General features: G+C 45.4%; 1 protein-coding gene across 5 annotated transcripts in view; it reads right to left on the bottom strand.

The window, feature by feature from the left end:
- MEI1 (meiotic double-stranded break formation protein 1) overlaps window positions 1–20,632 on the bottom strand; it is a 237,512-nt gene extending 216,880 nt beyond the window's left edge. For all 5 annotated transcript variants that reach the window (XR_014454370.1, XM_083156559.1, XM_083156560.1 and 2 more), the window contains exons 1-3: window positions 20,429–20,632; window positions 7,786–7,909; window positions 4,716–4,766 (exon numbers count right to left, since the gene is read on the bottom strand). Coding sequence is in view for 4 of the 5 variants with exons in the window: in XM_083156559.1 (XP_083012685.1) it covers window positions 4,716–4,766; window positions 7,786–7,909; window positions 20,429–20,569 (316 nt within the window). In the remaining variant the exon portion in view is untranslated. The remainder of the gene's footprint in view (window positions 1–4,715; window positions 4,767–7,785; window positions 7,910–20,428) is intronic.
- Between the last annotated feature and the right edge of the window lie 305 nt (window positions 20,633–20,937).

The following is a 20,937-nucleotide window of genomic DNA, read 5'->3' as shown; positions in this document are numbered from 1 at the left end:
GACAAAACCATGTGCACTACAGGTGGGGCAGATGTTATTTGTGCAGAGAGAATTACAGTAGATTTGGGTGGGGTAATTTTACTTCAAATTGAGATCTATATTGCAGTGGAAAAATAAAGCAGCCAGTATTTTCCCTGCACATAAACAAAATAACTCACCCAAATCTAATTCTCTCTGCACATTTTACATCTGCCCCACCTGCAGTGCACATGGTTTTGTCCATCTAAGAAGGATTTTGTCAGAAAGAGTGAACTAGAATAAGGCCCATTGTAACAGTGTTCTGTCATACTTTTAGTAGATACTTTCAGACTGATATTTAGTGTCCATTAGTCTGCAAGTAATGTTTAAACAGTCTGCTGGCACTTAGACAGTATTCCAGCATCACAATAATATTTATTGATGTATATTAAATTAGGGAATATCCCGCTGTGCTAATGTAAACTCTAAAGCAGCCAATACACGCTGCGATGCGGGCTGTGCGTTCTGTGCTTTGAGGTGCGCGCTCCTGCGGCACCTCATCGCACAGTACAAAAAGTATGTGCTTGCACATACTTTTTGTACTTTGTTTTCATCATATTGCATCGCATTGCATGCACAGGCAATGCAATGCAATGTGATCCGTGCTTGTTAAACAGGGAACGCACGCCCGTATCGGGGCGTGTATGGGCAGCATAAGTATCACTGTAATATTCAGTTATGATCCTGAATTGTTGCCACCAAAACAATATGGTGCTGTACTTATTTATGGGATATATTATTTTTACTTTTTCTTATACCATTAGTACAATCGGAATTGGCATATGATTTTAGTGCACTTTATTGCTAGTGCAGTATGATGTTAGAATTATGTGGGGTACACACCAGGATGATTTGGCCCCTAATCTCGACCGATTGTATGTAAATTGGCCATGTTTTGGGCCATTTCACTCCTGTTCTGATGCGATTCTGATCCGATGCGGCAGGTAGGATCTGAGTAACGTCCATTGAAGTGGGTGCGGGTCGCGATCGGATCGAGATCACATCAAGGTGCATTTTCGGTGCGGGTCGTCGGCGGGTCATGGGCTCCGTCAGCTCGTGAGCGGGTCATAAGTTCCTTTAACGACCCGCTCACGAGCTGCATCGTGCTGTGTGTACACAGCATAAATTGTTACACGTTTTAATAGTATGAGAATGCCGTTTTTATTCCATTACGGCTTAATATTTCAGAAGTGTCTCCACACTTATTCTAAACCGCCTTCTCTGCTGCTGTTTTTATTTGATCCCCACTTTCTACCTTCCGTCTTTAACTGTATTTCACACTGTCCTCCCTGAGCTGTATGCCGATACCCGCTGTTATCGCGGCTCTAGTGCATTGAAAGAGTTAACCCTTCTGTTCTCCCTGTACTTCTACAGGTAGTACATAATATGTTGTCCTATTTGTAAGCTGCATTACTGTGTGCATTTTGTGTATGGGGCAATACTCTAGGTATTACGTATAACCTATGGTCCTTATGTGTAACCTGCATTCCCGTAGTCTAGGCATTATGTGTAAGCAACTGTACTGTGGGTATTATGTGTATTTCATTACTCTGGGCATTATGTATAAGCGGTATTATTGTGGGTATTAGGTGTAATCTACATTACTCTCGGCATTATTGGGGGGATTCAACACCACTTGCTAAGCAGCGGTCGTTCGCTGCCTGGCCGAATGCCCATCCCCTGAATCACCTTGGTGCCATGCAAGGGGATGTACATGAACACATCCGCTCGCATTCAGCCGAAAGGAAGAAAAATCATTTGATGGTCGCTGACCATCAAATGATTTCTCTCCGCTTCGGAAATAAGTCAGTGTAAACTGAGTTTTATTTCCTTCAGGATGATCATGTTTTGGCGGGGGGGACCTTATGAAAAAAGTGTTGCTCAAAAATCATGTAAAACCATACCCTCTTTTGCATATGTAGAAATGTCCTCAATATTTACCACAGGGCCTCTTTATCTCTTCACCGCAGTTATGTGATGGGTCGATAGACTCCAGTGCCTGCTACAGATGTGGCAAGCTGGAGGCGGACCTTTACCATTGTTTCTGGATTTGCCCAGTAGTTAGGGGATTCTGGCTTCAGGTCAAAAGGTATACTGAAACCCATTTATTGAACTACATCCCCTTTACGGATGAATGGGCAATTCTAGGTATAATTCCCCCTGACTTGAGAGCAAGTCGAGGTGGCAGAAGATTGCTATTGGCAATCAGTGGGGCGGCACGAAAAACGATCTTGCAAGAATGGACATCTAAATCTGCCCCGACATTCCCTTTATTCAAATATAAATTATTTCATCTCTTCAGGGTGAATTGGGTGGAAACTACTCTAAATAAGGAATCCAAAGTTGAAAAATTATTTTTGATGTGGGAAAGCTACATCAATACAGTATCTATAGAGATGAGACAACAAATACATAAAACTATGAAAGACACATCTTGGTATTTATTGCGAACCATAGCAGATGATCATCCTATAGATATGGAGTGATTGCCTATTGATGGGCTGGAACTGAGTATTTGGGGGGAGATGGAGGGAGAGAGGGGTGCCGGACAGTTTCCCGACGTCGGGATCCCGACAGTCAAAACCCCAACACTCGGGGTCCCGACGGCCACCGGCTATTCTCCCTCGTGGGGGTCCATGCGCAGTGAGCCCGCAAGGGGCTTTGTTGAACTCGCCATGCTGTCTGATTCCGGCCAGTCGGGTTCCCGACATTGGGCTAATGACTGTCAGGATTCCAATTGTCGGGACCATATTCCACACCCAGGAGAGAGAATGTATTCTTAGTTCTTGACTTTTCTTTGTTTCAATAATTTCTTCATGCATTTGTATTTCTATACATATTTTATGTTTGGAAAAATTAATGGAAATGTACATCAATATGTCTGACTTAATCACAAGAAGAAGAAAAAAATAAAAAAATAAATAAGGAGACGTCTCCCTAAAGGATGACAAACTTGTATTTTCACTATATATATATATGTTGTACGACCATACAATGAAGACAAAATAACTGAAAAGTGTAAATGTTTATTGCCAAATTACTTGTAATTCAGTACTTTTTACTCTTCTTGTTTGAAGACCAATAACTGTACATGTACAATTCCTGTTTGACTTGAAAGTGATTAATAAAAAAAAGTAAAAAAAAAAGGTACATGTTTCCTAGCACGGCGCCCACAATTTTGATCATAGTACATCTTATACAATCGCATCGCATGCAATATAGCGGCATGCAATGCATGTGATGCGATTCGATTTTTAATTGTACAAGCACCCTGATGGGTGCTTTCAATGTTAAATGCACCCCCATTGGCAACGCCACCCCCACTATCAACGGCAACCCGAAGCGTGGCGAGCGCAGCGAGCCCGCAAGGGGCGCCGGTACGCGTCCTCCGACTTTTTCATACCCCCACTATCCAAAACTACAGTGTAAAAATGACTCGCAATTTGTGACCTCATTATATTTATGATTACAATTTACACTGGCACCCCCACCAGCGCCTTGATGCTGGATGAACTCATCAGAGTTCACTGAGTGGTTTCAACCACCCCTATATGTTTTGTGTAGCCTGTTGTGTTTTTGTACAAAAACTGTTTTTTAAGTAAATTATCTTATGAAAAGTTATGTTTTCAACTCATAACCATTTCAATACTACAAAGTTCTCTTTGTCAAGCGTGCCCCCAAACAAAGGAGAGTTCTTTTTTTCTCTTTTTCCTTTGAAGCTATATGTTTTCTACTCTCAGGGGTGCACCTCCACATTAATGATTTGTACTTATTGGATAATAAATTTCTCTTTCATTGTGGATTCTCTATCAAATTAACCATCATTGTATTTGAATTAACCATACAAACAGCAGGTGTAACTTGTGCGCCGGTATTCCATTTCCCCCTTTCCCCCATCTTTACACCACTATCATCATCCCTGACCCAGACAGAACCTGCACTTCCAAACAAGGTAACAGTAGGGAATGCTTCTTCTCAATTGATCACAGGACACATATTGTATATTGTGGCAGCGGTATTACACTGTGTGGCATAATGTATCATGGGCATTATGGTGTGTGGCATAATGTGTAAGGGGCATTTCGATAATCATAATAAAAAAATTAGAAAGGGGCATTAATCATTCCTGCGATGACCAATGTCTGGTTGTGCATGTTGCAAAAGTGGGGTACAAGGGAAATTTTTCCCAGCAAGGACATGCCTTTTTTCCTGATAGTTCACACCCCTTATAATTAGCCCACACCCCTTTTTGGGGCACACACAATTTCTTCAATACCAAAATACCAAATTGTCTATTAGGATGGGCGGCAGAGGCAGAACTCTGGGAGGCAAGAGTGCTGTCAAGGGGGCACCTCTCCACCACTGCCAGTTTAAATCCATTAATTGAAAGCCATCAAAATCGTTTCTGTGGCTGAGTTCTGAAGTATATATGTGTTCTCCCTATTTTTCTGTATATACATACAGTATATAATATATATTTCATAACAGACTATATATATTTTGAATATCGTTGTGTGTGTGTGGGGGGGGGGGGGGGGGGGGCACCGATATTCATCTTGCCTCCGGGCAACCTACGCCACTGAGGTGCGGTGTATTTTAAACTGTTTGCATGGCCTACAAACGGCCCTGCTTATAAATAAATAGTAATAACTTTACACAACATATAAAAATAATTTACAAGATTCTTTATTACTTACCCTCAGTAATAAGGTTTAAAGCCGAGGCATCTTCCACATTCACCAACATCCCTGAAATACATGATAAAAAAAATTGATGAACAAGCAGAACATTTAATTGGAATATATATTTACAAAACAAGGTGCCTACAAGCAGAAGTTCTTTCTATTTTGTGTTATGATTGCACCTTTATAACCATAAAAATGTTGAGGAACTCCAGCACAATTGTTTAGGAGCCCTAGAACCTGCAAGAGAGTTTTATGGGTATAAGAACTGTCTTGGCAATGACTGTAGAATCCCATATGTGTTCAGACATACTTGCCTACCTGACCCTCTCCATGAGGAAGACAATTCTCTGTTCCTGGACATCCCTGTGGTAAATCACCCTTCTTATCAATTAACTAGCTCACCATAGGTGATGGAAATTACCAGGGAAGTCCAGGAACAGGAAAAACACATTTTGTATTCCAATTGCACACTGAGTGAGAAATAACTACATAATAATTCCAGGAACAGAGCATTTTCTCCCTCATGGAGAGGGTCAGGTTTGCAAGTATGGTTCAGGATTCAGGAGCAAGGTGTAGCAAGGATCTCTTAGAGCAGGGGTAGCCAACTCCAGTCCTTGGTTTCTAGATACACAGGTGCACTCTTTACTGACTGACACAGGTGGAGCTAATTATTTTACTCGTGATTCTGTGTGGAGACATGGAAAACGTTAACTGTTGGTAGCTCTTGAGGACTGGAGTTGACTGGAGTCTTAGAGTATAATTTGCAGACTATGGATATTAACTTTAACCATTAACAGTTCAGCACAGATCTGAAACAGAGCTTTAATGCAGTTCAAATATACAGCAAAGTGGCTACTGCTGTTTTCGATAAGCAATTATGGTAATGGGGATACACTAGATACTCCTACCTCTCAACATTACCCTCTCCAGGAGGGACACAATGCTCTGCTCCTGTGCTTCCCTCTCAATTTGTGATTGCAATCACCTTTGGTGAAAAACTTACCGTAGTTAACCTGTTCAACACAGGTAAGGGCAATCATAAATTAAGATGAAGTCCTGGAGCAGAGCAATGTGTCCCTCTTGGAATAGGTCATGTAGGGAGGTATAATTAATTTTTATCAGAGGTGCAGAGTAATAATGTATAAAACAAACCCCTCGGGGATCTGCTGATCACCCCCATCCCCGTCAAGGGCTCCTCAAGTATACAGCCAAGTTCAGAATTACCCCCTGACTCAAGGACCACTAATCGGGTAACACACCCTCACACTGCACTTGCAGTGAGAGAGAGGAGGTTACCAACCAGTGGGCCCCAGTGACTACTCCGACCCCCCACCCATCCTCGTTTGAGGCATTAACACCGCAATTTTTTTTATTAACACCTAAATAAATATAGTTTACAGCACTGTACTACTTTAACCATCTCTCCTGAGTATACTTATTGTACAACACATTCCTCAGCAGCCCAATCAACTCCCCACCCCAAACCAATCCCCCCCCCCCTCCGACCCCCTCCCCCCCCGTTGAGTGCGCAATCAATCAAACCAATACAGATACCCCTCTGAGTCTTGGACAGACTCAAGATCTGCAGCACGCACCAACCCCCCCCCCCCCAATGGAGCGCGATACATCCCCTACCCACTTTCCACGTATGTACCTTTATGCCTTGTTGATTATGTACTGTGCCACTTCTGGAACATGAAGTATGCATTCCACCGGCTCCTACTATCCTGAAAATCAGCTGTTTTGTATTTTGTAATTTGGCTTGATCACTATGGGTATATACGGAGGCTAGTTGTTTGGGTCAGTATGCTTCCTGCATGCTTGTTGTGCTGATGTTTCCTTGAACATGTTGGCACTAAGTATATTTCTGGTTTAATAAAGATAACTTCTGCAACCTACTTTTTCAGCGTTTGTATGATGCCGAAAATAAATCTACTTCAAGATGGATTGGATGGAGGTTTCATTACATAAAGAACAAAATGTTAAAAAATTCTTTGAAATTTGGGATCTTTTATTGACACGTTAGACATTTCACAAAAAAAAAATTCATAGTTGCTTTAAAATGATTCTATCGTATCAAACTAAGATATTTTGAGCTGATCCTCCCATACAATTTAGTTGATATCCTGTATTATATATAATACAGGACATTTTTGGGCTACAGGCAATAATTTATTCTTTATTTTCTTCTTCCTTCTCTTTCTTTTCTTTTTCTCTTGTTCCATTTTGATATTACATATATGTGTATACTAGTTAATCAAATTCTTCTATATTGTATGATACAAGCTATTTTATTATACAAATATTCGATATTAGAGTTTTAATATATATTGCTATTGTGCTTAAATTTGTTAAAACTCAAATAAAGACATTTTGGAAATAAGAAATTCTACTACAATAAAACCTGTATTAACCCTTTAAGTGCCAAGTGAATTTGTCAAAATTGGTGTGAAATTCCCAAGCAAATATTTGTGTTCATCATAATGATTCGTAATGTTTACCTTATATAGGAAATAAAATCTTTTTTAAACAACATCTTTAACAAATGTGAGTGACCAGTATTTTTAGCGGATATTTTGAATATCTCTCACGGAAATGTTGGTACTCATATTTTGCGCATCTCTCAGAGATGTTGGCATTTTTAGTGGATATTTTGCACATCTTTCAGAGATATTGAGGGGTATTCAATCTGGGGTCACGGCTGCCGAGCTTGCTCAACAGCCGTGACCCTGTCCCGTCAGCTCGACCGAGAATTTGCAGGCGGGATTAAATGTCACCGCCTGAAGCGGGGCGAGAAGGGGGCGTGGCCGCAAGCTGCGGCCGGGAAGAGGTGAGCTGCAGCCGAAAGCTTGTCACTTCCCGGCTGTTCTCAGCAGAACGAGCCTGACTGCTTGTTCTGCCGAGCTCCCCTGTTCAATGCTGTCGAGGAAGACAGCCTTGAATAGGGCCCGGCAGCCATCTTCCCCGTTGGGAGATGGTCGCCGGTGATTGAATACCCCCATTAGCACTCAAAGGGTTAACTATACTAAAACAAAATTACTTATTTGCTGCTCTGCACCTCTCTACTTTACAACTAACTTACCAAGCAATTGTCTTATAAAGCGAATAAAGATTCTTCCATCATTTGTCAGAAATCCAAGAACGGTGGATGTATTTTTTTCTAAAAATATCTGAAAGCTTGACAAAACATGCTTCTTCCGGATAACCTAGGTAAGGAAGAAAACAAAGAGTATGATATTATACATCTTAATGGAATTCCCTCTTACTCCACTGGAGGTTTCTGTCTTCTCTGAGCTCAACCTTAGACAATCCAGTTACGGTTTAACAGGTGTACTGCCTCATGCTTCCATGTGAGTTACTGAAATATTGAATTTATGGGTACATTTAAAATTTAATTTCATAGTACAAGATATTTATCTATACTTTTGGGATCCTCTTGATCTTTAGTCAAACTTAACAGCCAAAGGCACAAAATTAGTACTGGCACAGTGAGGATATAATTTAACCATATTAAACTAGTTTTAGCAACAGATAGAAACCCCCATAATTCCATTCTTTTTTCATCCTTCCCTGGTGGAAAGAAGGAGAAAAAAAAGGAATGTATAGAATATAGAATCATCACCAGACATGGATATGACCTTCCAACCACTTTTCGGACATGAAAAAAAAATGGGTAGAACTCTCATATATTTCTCATATACTGTACATACAGGAAATAACATGGAATATTTTATGTTCAGGTCTCTCAGTCAGCTTTTAACCTGTATAAAACTAGCAGGATTCTTTTGCACCTCAATAGCAAAGTCAGGCTAGAGAGACCATGAGTTATCGAACTAGAGTATGCCATTGTCACAGTCTCCCGGACCACGGGAGTTTCTTACCGGGTCCGGGGACGTGGCTTCTGCGGGCGGCAGGCTGGGCGCCCCAGGCACTGGCTCAGGCAGCAGCCTGAGCAGGCTGGGCGACGCCGGTCTGAGACAGGCGGTGGGCGGCGGTGTAACGGGCGGCTGGCGTCTCTCCCTGCACAGGCTCCGGCAGCGTGTCTGCAGCTTCCGGGTACGCGAGCGCGCGCTCACTAGGGGCGCGCGCGCCGAACGTTCTGACGTTTATAGGAACAGGCAGGAAATTGAACTGCTCAGTCCACAGTATAAAGGAAGTCTCTGGCGGGCAAACCCCTGCCAGAGTATAGGCTCACACCTACTCCAGCGTTACTGTGCCTTAGTGCTTGTCTCTATTACTACTGTTATTGATCCGGCTTGTTACTGACGATTCTCCCGCTTAACCCCTTGTACTCCGCTTGTGACTTCTCCGTGTATGACCCCAGCTTGCTCTCGACTATCCCTCCGTCTCATCCCAGTGTACCGCAACCAGTGTCTCCCGTGTATGACCCGGCTTGTCTTGGATCGCCTTTGCCTCTCCCTTGGGCTCCTAACTGACCGCATAGATACCGACCCGGCTAGACGACCGCTTCTCCATATCACCTACTCCCAGCCTTCAGCTCATAAAGGGAAACCTAATCAGAGGACCGCGACCGACGTGTCGAGTGCCGCAGAAGCCCAAATCCCAATTGGAGGGGTCACTGGCAGAAAACCCTCGGCACGGTTAGACTCCGCACCTCTGCATTAGGTCGAGCCAATTCCCGAGCTGAATAGGCGGGTAGTTCAGTACAACTTGTGACAGAATACTCTGGCCCATAAATATGGATCCAGCGGCCGGCCCGTCTCCAAAGGAGCTTCTGGAGCATCTGTTAACCAGGGTGAATAAGCAGGAACAGGATCAGGCACAGATCATGCAATGTCTGCAGACCCTGATGCAACGCATTGAAGCCCCCCCAGCTCCACCGCCTCCGGCACCACTTCCTCCGGTGGTCGCAGCAAGAGCTCCTTCACTTCGCATTCCGAACCCAGCTAAATTCGATGGGAGTCCTAAGGAGTGTCGGGGATTTCTGAATCAGTGCCTTATCCAGTTTGAAATACAGGCGGCATCCTTCCCGTCGGATAGAGCGAAGGTAGCCTACATGATTTCGCTACTCTCGGGTCAAGCTCTGTCCTGGGCCTCTCCACTCTGGGAGAAGGATCACGCGGTGATTAATAGCATCACTGAATTCATCACCGAGTTCCGTAAGGTGTTTGATGAACCGGGCCGGGTGACGTCCGCCGCTTAAGCCATTCTTCGGCTGAGACAGGGAACCCAGACTGTGGGACAATACACAGTTCAGTTCAGGACCCTCGCATCCGAGTTAGGGTGGAACGAGGAGGCCCTGATGGCCACTTTCACACAGGGGCTATCCGAGAAGATTAAGGATGAGTTGGCAGGTCGAGAGCCGTCGACTTCTTTGGACAACCTCATTTCCTTATGTACACGGGTGGACCTCCGTTACCAAGAGAGGGACAAGGAGAGGGAACAATCCCGGAAGTACAGTTTCAAGTTGGCACCTCGATTTATTCCTCCAGCTAGCCCATCGTCGGCATCGGCTTCCGTGGCAAGTCAACAATTGGAGGAACCCATGCAGATTGGGAAAGCTCGCCTTCCTTTTGCAGAAAGAGAGCGAAGATTCAAAAATCTACTGTGTTTGTACTGCGGGGAGTCAGGTCATCTCCTCTCTGCTTGCCCTAAAGCGCCCGGGAAACGACAAGGCCTAACTGATTGTAAGGGGGTCAGGTTAGGCACACTATCGTATACCTCTTCTCAAGTATCCGCAATTGGGTTCACCATCGATGTAACCCTAACTTATAGAAACTCTTCCTTGGTCTTCAAAGCGTTCCTAGATTCTGGCGCAGATGGTAACTTCATCACCGCAGATACTGCCAAACGCTTGGGAGTTCCGTGTCACGGACTGAAGAATCCCCTACACATCATAGGAGTAGATGGCAACAGGTTGCCCTTTTCAAACATCTGTTCCAATACTTCAGCTGTACAGATGAGAGTAGGGATTCTCCATCAAGAGTCCATCTCCTTCTTCGTGCTTCCATCAGCAGAGAATCCGGTAATTTTGGGGTTGCCATGGTTACAGTTGCATTCACCTGCCCTGGACTGGAAGCATCATCAAGTATTGGCATGGGGGCAAGAGTGTCAGGGGCGATGCCTTGAACAGGTTAAACGTCATTCATGTTCTATATCTTCCTCTAAACTGGGAACCAGCCCCAAGCTTCCAGTCGCTTATCAAGCCTTTGCGGATGTGTTCAGCAAGAAAGAAGCAGAGAAGCTACCAGCCCATAGAATTTGGGATTGTGCCATAGATTTAGTTCCTGGGAAATGTCCTCCTCGGGGTCGAGTGTTTCCATTGTCCATGGCAGAGTCTCAGTCAGTCTCTGAGTATATTAAGGATAATCTGGAGCGGGGTTTTATCAGGAAGTCCAAGTCACCAGCGGGAGCGGGTCTGTTTTTTGTTAAGAAAAAATACGGGGGTCTCAGGCCCTGTATTGATTATAGGGGTCTCAATGCCATCACGGTGAAGGACCGTTTCCCTCTTCCTCTCATCTCTGAACTCTTTGACAAAATCAAAGGGGCTTGTTTTTTCACAAAACTGGATCTTCGTGGAGCATATAATTTGATCCGAATTAGGTCAGGAGATGAGTGGAAGACAGCCTTCCATACGCGAGATGGACACTTTGAGTACTTGGTGATGCCGTTCGGCTTAAGCAACGCCCCGGCAGTCTTCCAAAGATACATGAACCATATCTTCCAAGATCTTTTGAACAAATTCGTAATTGTCTACCTGGACGACATCTTAATTTTTTCAAGGAACCTTCAGGCACATCAGCAGCATGTTCAAGAAGTTCTAAATCGTCTTCGTAAGCACCGGTTGTACTGCAAACTAGAGAAATGCTCATTCGAACAACAAGAGATGCCTTTCTTGGGGTTCATTGTTACGGGGTCAGAATTACGGATGGACCCAAAGAAATTGTCTGCAATCTCTGACTGGCCACAACCGGTAGGGTTAAAATCCATTCAACATTTTTGGGGTTTTTGCAACTTCTACAGACAGTTCATAAAAGGTTACTCTTCTGTGGTAGCTCCTATAACCAAGCTCACTCGCAAAGGCGAGAATACTAAGGAGTGGTCTTCTGAGGCAAAGCAAGCTTTTTCAGTACTCAAGCAACTTTTTTTGTCCGCACCCATCTTAAGGCGGCCTAATCCTGACAAACCCTTCTTTGTGGAAGTAGATGCATCTTCAGTAGGAGTGGGGGCAGTTCTTTCTCAAAAAGATGAAGCTAACAAATAGTACGCCTGTGGTTTCTTCTCCAAGAAATTTCAACCTGCAGAAAGAAATTACGCTGTAGGAGATAAAGAGCTGTTAGCTATCAAATTGGCCTTACAAGAATGGCGTCATATATTGGAGGGCGCAAGATTCCCGGTAACAGTCTATACTGATCACAGAAACTTAATGTATCTCAAGACGGCTCATTGCCTAAATTATAGACAGGCTCGATGGTCCTTATTTTTTGACCGATTTAATCTGGTGCTAACTTATCGTCCAGGAGACAAAAACATCAAGGCAGATGCACTTTCGCGAGTCTTTGGGCCAGCTGCCTCAGAGGAGTTAGATGACCAGAAGCCCATCCTAAAGTCATCTTGTTTCATTGCATCCTCCAAGAAGATTAAGATCCCTGTAGGGAAGTCATTTGTGCCATTAAAGTCCCGAACCAAACTGCTACGTTGGTTCCACTCCTCTCACTTCACCGGGCATGCTGGTGTCAAGAAGACTACAGAGATCATTTGTCGTAGCTACTGGTGGCCCTCAGTTAAAACAGACGTTAAGAACTTTGTAGCTGCTTGTGATACATGTGCCCAACACAAGTCCATACCACAAGCTCCAGTTAGGTTACTTCAGCCCCTTCCAGTCCCAACTCACCCCTGGGTTGATATTTCGATGGATTTCATCACTGAACTTCCTGTTAGCCAAGGTTTTAATACTGTCTGGGTGGTGGTGGATCGTTTTTCCAAGGCGGCTCACTTCATTCCTCTCAAAGGCCTTCCATCTGCCTCTCAGCTGGCCGAGAGTTTTATAAAGAATATCTTCAGACTGCATGGATTTCCTCAAAGTATTGTGTCAGATAGAGGAGTCCAATTCACTTCCAAGTTTTGGCGAGCTTTATGTTCTTCTTTTAATATCAAACTCAACTTCTCTTCGGCTTACCATCCCCAGAGCAATGGGCAGACCGAAAGGGTTAACCAAGACCTCGAAAAGTTTTTAAGGATCTACGTGTCAGCCAATCAAGATGATTGGGCGTCTCTGCTCCCTTGGGCAGAATTTGCCCACAACAATCTGTACCACGAGTCCACCGGTCAGTCTCCATTCTTCATTCAAAATGGATTCCATCCTAATCTTCCTGAAATTTTTTCCAAGTCTTCTAGTACTCTGCCAGCTGTCCAACACACGGTTAAAAAGTTTTTTAATATCTGGTCTGAGGTAAGAAGAAATCTTACTAAAACCTCTGATCGCTACAGACGTTTTGCCAATTACAAAAGGAAAGCGGCTCCTCAATTCAAACCTGGAGGGCTCTCCACGAGACATTTAAGGCTCAAAGTTCCGTCTATGAAATTAGCTCAAAAGTTCATCGGCCCTTTTTATGTCCTTCAAGTAATCAATCCAGTGGCAGTAAGACTCAAACTTCCTAGATCCCTTAGGATTCCCAATGTCTTTCATGTGTCACTCCTGAAACCACTTATTCTCAATAAGTTTTCTTCTTCCAAACGGCCTTATACGTCCCTCCTGGTAGATGGTCATGAGGAATATGAAATAAGACAAATTTTGGATTCAAGAGTTTCTAGGGGTCGTGTTCAATTCCTCATCGACTGGAAAGGATTCGGTCCTGAAGAGCGTTGCTGGGTTAAGGCCTCTGAGATTCACGCCCCACAGTTACTCCGCAAGTTCCATCAGAAATTTCCCAGGAAACCTTTCATAGGGTGTTCGGTGCCCACCCCTAGGGTGGGGGGTAATGTCACAGTCTCCCGGACCACGGAGAGTTTCTTACCGGGTCCGGGGACGTGGCTTCTGCGGGCGGCAGGCTGGGCGCCCCAGGCACTGGCTCAGGCAGCAGCCTGAGCAGGCTGGGCGACGCCGGTCTGAGACAGGCGGTGGGAGGCGGTGTAACGGGTGGCTGGCGTCTCTCCCTGCACAGGCTCCGGCAGCGTGTCTGCAGCTTCCGGGTACGCGAGCGCGCGCTCACTAGGGGCGCGCGCGCCGAACGTTCTAACGTTTATAGGAACAGGCAGGAAATTGAACTGCTCAGTCCACAGTATAAAGGAAGTCTCTGGCGGGCAAACCAATGCCAGAGTATAGGCTCACACCTACTCCAGCGTTACTGTGCCTTAGTGCTTGTCTCCATTACTACTGTTATTGATCCGGCTTGTTACTGACGATTCTCCCGCTTAACCCCTTGTACTCCGCTTGTGACTTCTCCGTGTATGACCCCAGCTTGCTCTCGACTATCCCTCCGTCTCATCCCAGTGTACCGCAACCAGTGTCTCCCGTGTATGACCCGGCTTGTCTTGGATCGCCTTTGCCTCTCCCTTGGGCTCCTAACTGACCGCATAGATACCGACCCGGCTAGACGACCGCTTCTCCATATCACCTACTCCCAGCCTTCAGCTCATAAAGGGAAACCTAATCAGAGGACCGCGACCGACGTGTCGAGTGCCGCAGAAGCCCAAATCCCAATTGGAGGGGTCTCTGGCAGAAAACCCTCGGCACGGTTAGACTCCGCACCTCTGCATTAGGTCGAGCCAATTCCCGAGCTGAATAGGCGGGTAGTTCAGTACAACTTGTGACAGCCATTAATTCATGCAAAGTTCAGCGCAGTGTCTCTATCCTTAAAATGCATTAATCGGGCTATTATTGTTCATGCAGAAGCAACGGGCTGTGGTGTTGAGTATATACTTCTCTAGTAAACATCTGTATTAGTCATTCTTCAACAAATTTCTCTGGATCTGATTCCTCTACCTGTTCTGGGAGCCCCACTATATGTATGTTATTTTGTTGGAGTCTGCCCTCCATATTGGACCGTTTAGATTGTATATTTACCACTTGAGAGGTCAGATCCTCCAGCTTTTTTGTTGAAGGGAAAGTAACATCCTCTAGATGGGATATACGCTGTTCTGTTTCCTCTACCCGTCCACAATTTTTTTGTAGATCTTGTAGAAGTAAGGAAACATTTACTGGTGTGTATACACGGTACAATTCAGCATACAATTTTAACCATAGAGTCAAAATCGCATCGGGATCGCACAGGTTTTTAACCTTGGGATCCCGATGCACGCTCCCGCAGAGCAAAATCAAAGCCAGGTAGACAGGGCTGCATTGACTATATCGTACAGATCTGTACTATATAGCCAAAATTGATCGTGTCTTCTGGCTTGCCATGCAATTCGATCCTGATCGCATCGGGATCAAATAGCATGCCGTCGACCGTGTGTACACACCTTATCTGTACTTGCCCAATTTTCTCAATGACCCTTTGCTCAGATGCAGATATTGCTTGTAATATTTGTTGTGTAGAATGTGTCGGCTCATTTACCGAATATTCCATCTCAGCATGAGAAGAGGGTGAACTTGGGACACTTTGTGTGGCAGATTTAGAAGCCTGCATAGTGTGTGCAAATTTTTCTAATCTTGCAGCTGTTGCTGTCGCATTGCTGGATTTCCCCATGATTCTTCTTGGTAACTTTTGTTTCCTTCTACCATTTTTACACCAAAATTCCAGATCCAACCTGGGATTTCCTCCATTTAAACCGTGATGCCGACCCAGAATATTCCCAGGCCGACACCGTTTACACTGCACACGGGTTCAGGGTGCAGTGCTTGGAGATGACATCCTCTCCAAGTCCCGGGACTGCCTATCGCTGTGCTAGGGGCAAGCCCAGCACCAAGATAAGCTGCTGGGCTGCCCCTATACTCTGTGCATCCCCTAGTCGAATGGATGCTGTACACAGGCATCCATCCACCTCTTCCCCGGCTCCGCTGCTGTCAGCATTACCTCCATACTGACCGCAGGATGCTGTGATCAGGAGGTTAGGCTCCCCCATTGGTGTCAACGGGAGCTGGGTCGAATGACCCGGCATACCCGTTTACTCTGCCCACCTCCCGGGTCCTCTCCGTATTCCACCCTGGTCAGGACCAGGGTAGGATTTGTGGGGAAATGTTTTTTTTTTTCAGTACCTCTTTTACACCGAAGTTGATCCGAGTTCACAAGGCAAAAACCAGGGGTTTTGCCTCTGTGTAGAAGGGGTATTCCACTTCTCTCTCTCTCTCTCTCTCTCTCTCTCTCTCACATTCCTCTTTTAAAGGAAATTATGGAAGTAGCTGTAGAATTCCATTTTCTGCCCTTTTACAGATTTTGGTGCAGGTTATATTCAAATCTGTGTGTGTATCACAGTGCACTAGTCGTGCCCTATCTGCATAGATAGTTGCTCAGAGACCAGCTAATTTCTGTCAGGGCACGGTTCAATATTCACAGCATTAATCAGAGCTCAGGTCAGCTAACTTCTGATCTTTAATAATTATCACACTTAGGTGTGCATAAGCTCACTGTAACTTCCCTTGGACCGGTCTGTTAGGCAGTGGGAGAATTACCACATAGAATCAGAGATATTTAGGGGCAGATTTATTAAGCTTGGAGAAGAGATAAACTGGAGATAAAGCGGAGAAAAGGTAAAAGGAGATAAAGCACCAGCCAATCAGCTGTGTTTGAAAAAGACAGTTGGGAGATGATTTGCTGGTGTTTTATCTCCTTTTACCTTTTCTCTGTTTTATCTCCAGTTTATCTCTTCTTCAAGCTTAATAAATCTGTCCCATAGGGAGAGGGTAGAAATAGCCACCAGTGTCACCCAGACACTTTATTATTGTTAATCTTAGAGCTGCGTGTTCTGCTCAAAGCAATATTTAAAAATTTTGTTAGACATGGTTTTCGGCAGATGTAGGAACGTTACACCTTCAGTGAACTGTTTTTCCCCAACTCAGAATTTACAGAGTGTATTGTGTATTCAAAGCTCTGGCTACACCAGCAGTCAGGGAACCAGGGTAAATTTCCCCAAATGAGGTCAAATGAAATTCCTGGGGGTAATGGACAGTCATGCTGCCAAGACACAGCTGGGCATGCATATGAATCTATATGCATGTCCGCAGTGCCAGATTAAGCCTTCGGGGGGCCCGGGGCACTTTAGACAGGGGGGCCCCTTGCACTTGTCATGTATATATATTTGTTATTTTTAAAATACATGCCAACCACAGGGGGGCCCTAGCTAGAGGGGGGCCCAAGGGTACTGAACCCTTGTGCCCCCATTATTATCCGGCCCTGCATGCCTGGCTGTGTCTCGGCAGAACGACTGTCCATTACCCCCAGGAAGCTTCGGGCTCAGCGTCCACAGCATCACCAGGATGCGGCCGCATGAGCAGACCCGATGCAAGCGGAGTCGCGCTAAAAGAGGCTGGCAGCAGCGTCTTCTGTGCCATTTCATAATCAGTGGCAATGCGGCTCCCACTCTGCCTCCACCTCCCACTCCACCTGTAATCCTGAGCCCTCCTGGGCTATATTAAATGTATGAAAAATATAATATGCAGATGTAGCCGGCCTCATTCAGCCGGGTGCTGACGGTTGAATCATCAACTGACAGCCCCCAGAAGGGGACGCTTGCGCGTCGCCTTCGGGCGGAGCACACCACCCCTGCTTTGTCGTTCCCTTGATGGTGCCCGCAGCCCCCCGCTCTATCCCTGCCCATCTCCCCGAAGTGGAGACGGTCAGGGATTCCGTCCCCCGGCTCCAAAAACTCATTCAAAGACTCACGTCTAAGACGCTCATTCTTCCCAGTCAGCTGGAGCGCCTTTGTCAGCGGGGACATTCTGGTGATTCCCAGCACTGAATGAGAGGCGCTCCACCTGTATGTACTGTATATATCTATATCTATCTATATCTATCTATATATATATACACACACACACACACACACAAACAAACTATATTTATTTTGCTGTGACAATAATTATTAATTAATAATATATAATTTCCTTCCTTTCAAATAAAGGGTGTAACATCGGCATATCTAAATATATAGCCTAGACAGACTTTAATGCAGGGTCCTTATGTGCATAGTCTATTTTTTTCTTTGCTTAAGCTACACATGTCCTTACATTATAGCATATAGCAGATGCCCACTTTGACAAATAGTCAAATGAAGTCTCACCATTCCAGGAGGGAGAAAGTGTCCGATAGTGTTAAGGCCCATACATCCTGGGCTATTTTGAGCTGAAGGCCTCTCAAACTTGGTGTTTTTAATGGCTTTCAGCTCAAAACTGCCAGTGTGTACGGCCCGTCGATAAGCGGTGATGCGCGCTCCCACGCATGGCCGGGATGCACTGTGCTATGGAAAGCCGTCCACCCCCTGCTGACAGCGCCGGGCAGGGGGAAAACCCACTCAGTGTATATGCAGTGAGCGGCTTTACCCCAGCGATGACAGCGATCATCGTTGTCCATACACGCTGGGCAAAATCACCTAGTGTGTATGGACATTTACCTCCAGATCTCTTCACTAGGTCTGCTCAGATGTATCACTCTCCCCCCAGAAGTGGGTCCCTCTTACACACAAAGAGCTCTCTGGGGCAGAAGTATTAAGCCTGGTGAAGAGATAAAGTGAAGAAAGTGATAATTTACCAGCCAATCAGCTATGTTTGAAGAATTAGTTGGTGTGGTATCACCTTCTGCTTTATCTCCACTGTATTTCTTCACCAGGCTTAATACAACTGCCCCATAGGCAGGTATTCAATGCTGTTTGCGAGTGGTGACAGCGAGCAGGGCTTCCTGCTCGCTGTCACTACTCACCCTGACAGCATTTAACACAGCCCCCTCATACGCCAATTTCCCCTCACTCCGTTTTTTGAGCGAGGGGGAATTGGCGGATGCGGCTCGAGAAGCAGCGAGACCCGCAGCTAAATACAGCGAGTTTTCTGCGGGTCTCGCTGTTTTGGGGAATTCTCGCCGTCCTGTGACGGCGAGGATTTCACCAGAACGTTGAATAGAGCGAGGATCGCTGGTTTTCTGCAATCCTCGCTGTTTAACCCCCACGCCGGCCGCTCGCTGCGGCATTGAATACCCACATAGTCTCTTCCCTCCTCACCAGGAACTCAAGCAAACGGTCTCACACTGTCGGTATATGAAGCACAGCCCTGCTTCGGATTTTTAGCTGCTGTAACAGTCTGGCAGCTCAGCCTTGTTACACACTAGCTATTTGCCAAACTCCTGAGCCAAGCCCTAGTCGCCACTGGTGCAGGTTAGCAGGCACTCACAGACACACAGATGGGGGGAGATGTCCCTGTGGAGGCCATCTGGCAGTGTCCCCTCAGCAGCTTCACATGCCCGTTCTGCCGTGCACTGGAAGTCTGTCACTCCTTCTTCATGGTCAGCAAGTCTCAGCTCTGGTCACGTCCCTTACCTTTAACAGCAGTGGCTAAAATAACCGTCAAGTTCACCGCATATATAGAGAGCTTAGTAGTAATCGTGCCCCAAAATATAGCTTCTTGCTTGGGGATCACACCAGGGAAAGGGTAGGGATGGCCATCGACCATAGATGATTTCAAATCATCAATGGCTTATGGCTGATTTTGAATACTTTTGACATAGATGTAGGAGAACCAGATGGTTTCCCTACATCGATGGTAAAGGAGAACCAATGTTTCTTCATTTTTTTTTTTTTTTTCAAGGTGCCAAGACACGGAGCATAACCCCACCCCCAGTTCTGATGGTTATCCATCAAATAGTTTAATACTATCAATGGCTGGTTGTAGAATAGCCATCGATGGCAACCATTGATGGTGACTGCACCGATGGCCATCCCTAGGAAATAGCAGGATGTGCGCAGGAGCTTTAGTAGGAGCTACAGCTTACTGCTGCTACTCCATGTTGCCCCAAGCCACACCCCCGAGTCGCTACCCTATTAGACGTTCAGGACTGCTCCTCAAAATCCTTCAGTATTCAAAGGAATGAATAACACACAGAACCAGACCCCAACGTGCCAGTCCAGCAAGGCTCCAGTCATCAAACTGTGTCATTCCAGAGCTTGTAGTGCCAGTCTGGAGGGGGTTCCTCTCCAAGCAATGTCCCATCCAGTGTTGGTGCTTGTGACAACCGTCACCAGGAGACAGATGTCACAAGCGTCCCCCACATATTCAGAGCCGAATTTCCCATTAGGCACGTGAGGCACCGGCCTAGGGGCGGCACATGTTTGGGGGCGGCACTTGGATGCCTGTGATAGTACTGTCAGCCCAAAATGTACCAATAACTGCAAAATATCCACTGTACTGTACTATATTCCATCTTAAATAGAGTGTAAATGGATAGGACATGCAGATACTGCCCCTATAAACTGTCCTACTTCATAAACATTATTGTTGTGCCTAGGGGCGCCCTCCTCCCTAAATCCGCCCCTGCACATATTACAAGCTCTGGAATGGAAATTTTTGATGAATGGAGCTCGACTAATCCAGCATTTCTTCCCAATTTTTAGATAAAGGAAACAAGTATAATGTAATAACAAAATATCCACATTGCACCTCTATGCTACACAAAATACTGTCGTTACACTATACATTTCCATAACCAATATTAGTAAAATTCTAACTCCTGCCCACACGTTGATTTTACTGACAAACATACCAAGTTCAACATTATAAAGATTCAGCTGTTTGCTGCTGGCACCAGCAGCCTCTGCGCTATTTCCCTACATCCACTCACCGAAACATCTCCGTCCTCGATCATCTCTATTACACAGGCCAAGCACAGGGCATCCTCCCCATCCCCCAGCCCCGGCAGCAGCCAGTGAGGGTCATGACGATAATGAACCCGTTCATACAGCTGCGCTTCTGCCACAGACATCCCGCGGATCCTCTACACGCAGCAGCTCCGTCACCGTGATCTGCTGATGTGCCTGGAGTCGGTTCCCGCTCTTCCCATCGTTCATGCGATGACGTGACCTGATTGGTTGGCTGAGGAACTGAGGTAAAATGATGAAAATTCTAAGCACACCCTGTAATAGTCTAGCAAAGGAAACGTGTCAATGTCTGACTTTTGTTTTTCGTAGCTTGATTTTTTTTACACAATTTAGATTAAAAGGTCAAAACATGATATATAGTAACCTAAGCTGTTACTTATTTTTAATTTTTTTTTTGCATACCTCCCAAAACTGGAGTGATAGAAAGAGGGACACTGTGCACATCTAAAACGGGGGCATGACCTAGCGGCAA

The sequence above is a fragment of the Crinia signifera genome, chromosome 8, assembly GCF_055691185.1.
Source record: "Crinia signifera chromosome 8, ASM5569118v1, whole genome shotgun sequence".
Classification (NCBI taxonomy): domain Eukaryota; kingdom Metazoa; phylum Chordata; class Amphibia; order Anura; family Myobatrachidae; genus Crinia; species Crinia signifera.
This window is presented reverse-complemented; position numbering and strand designations above follow the sequence as displayed.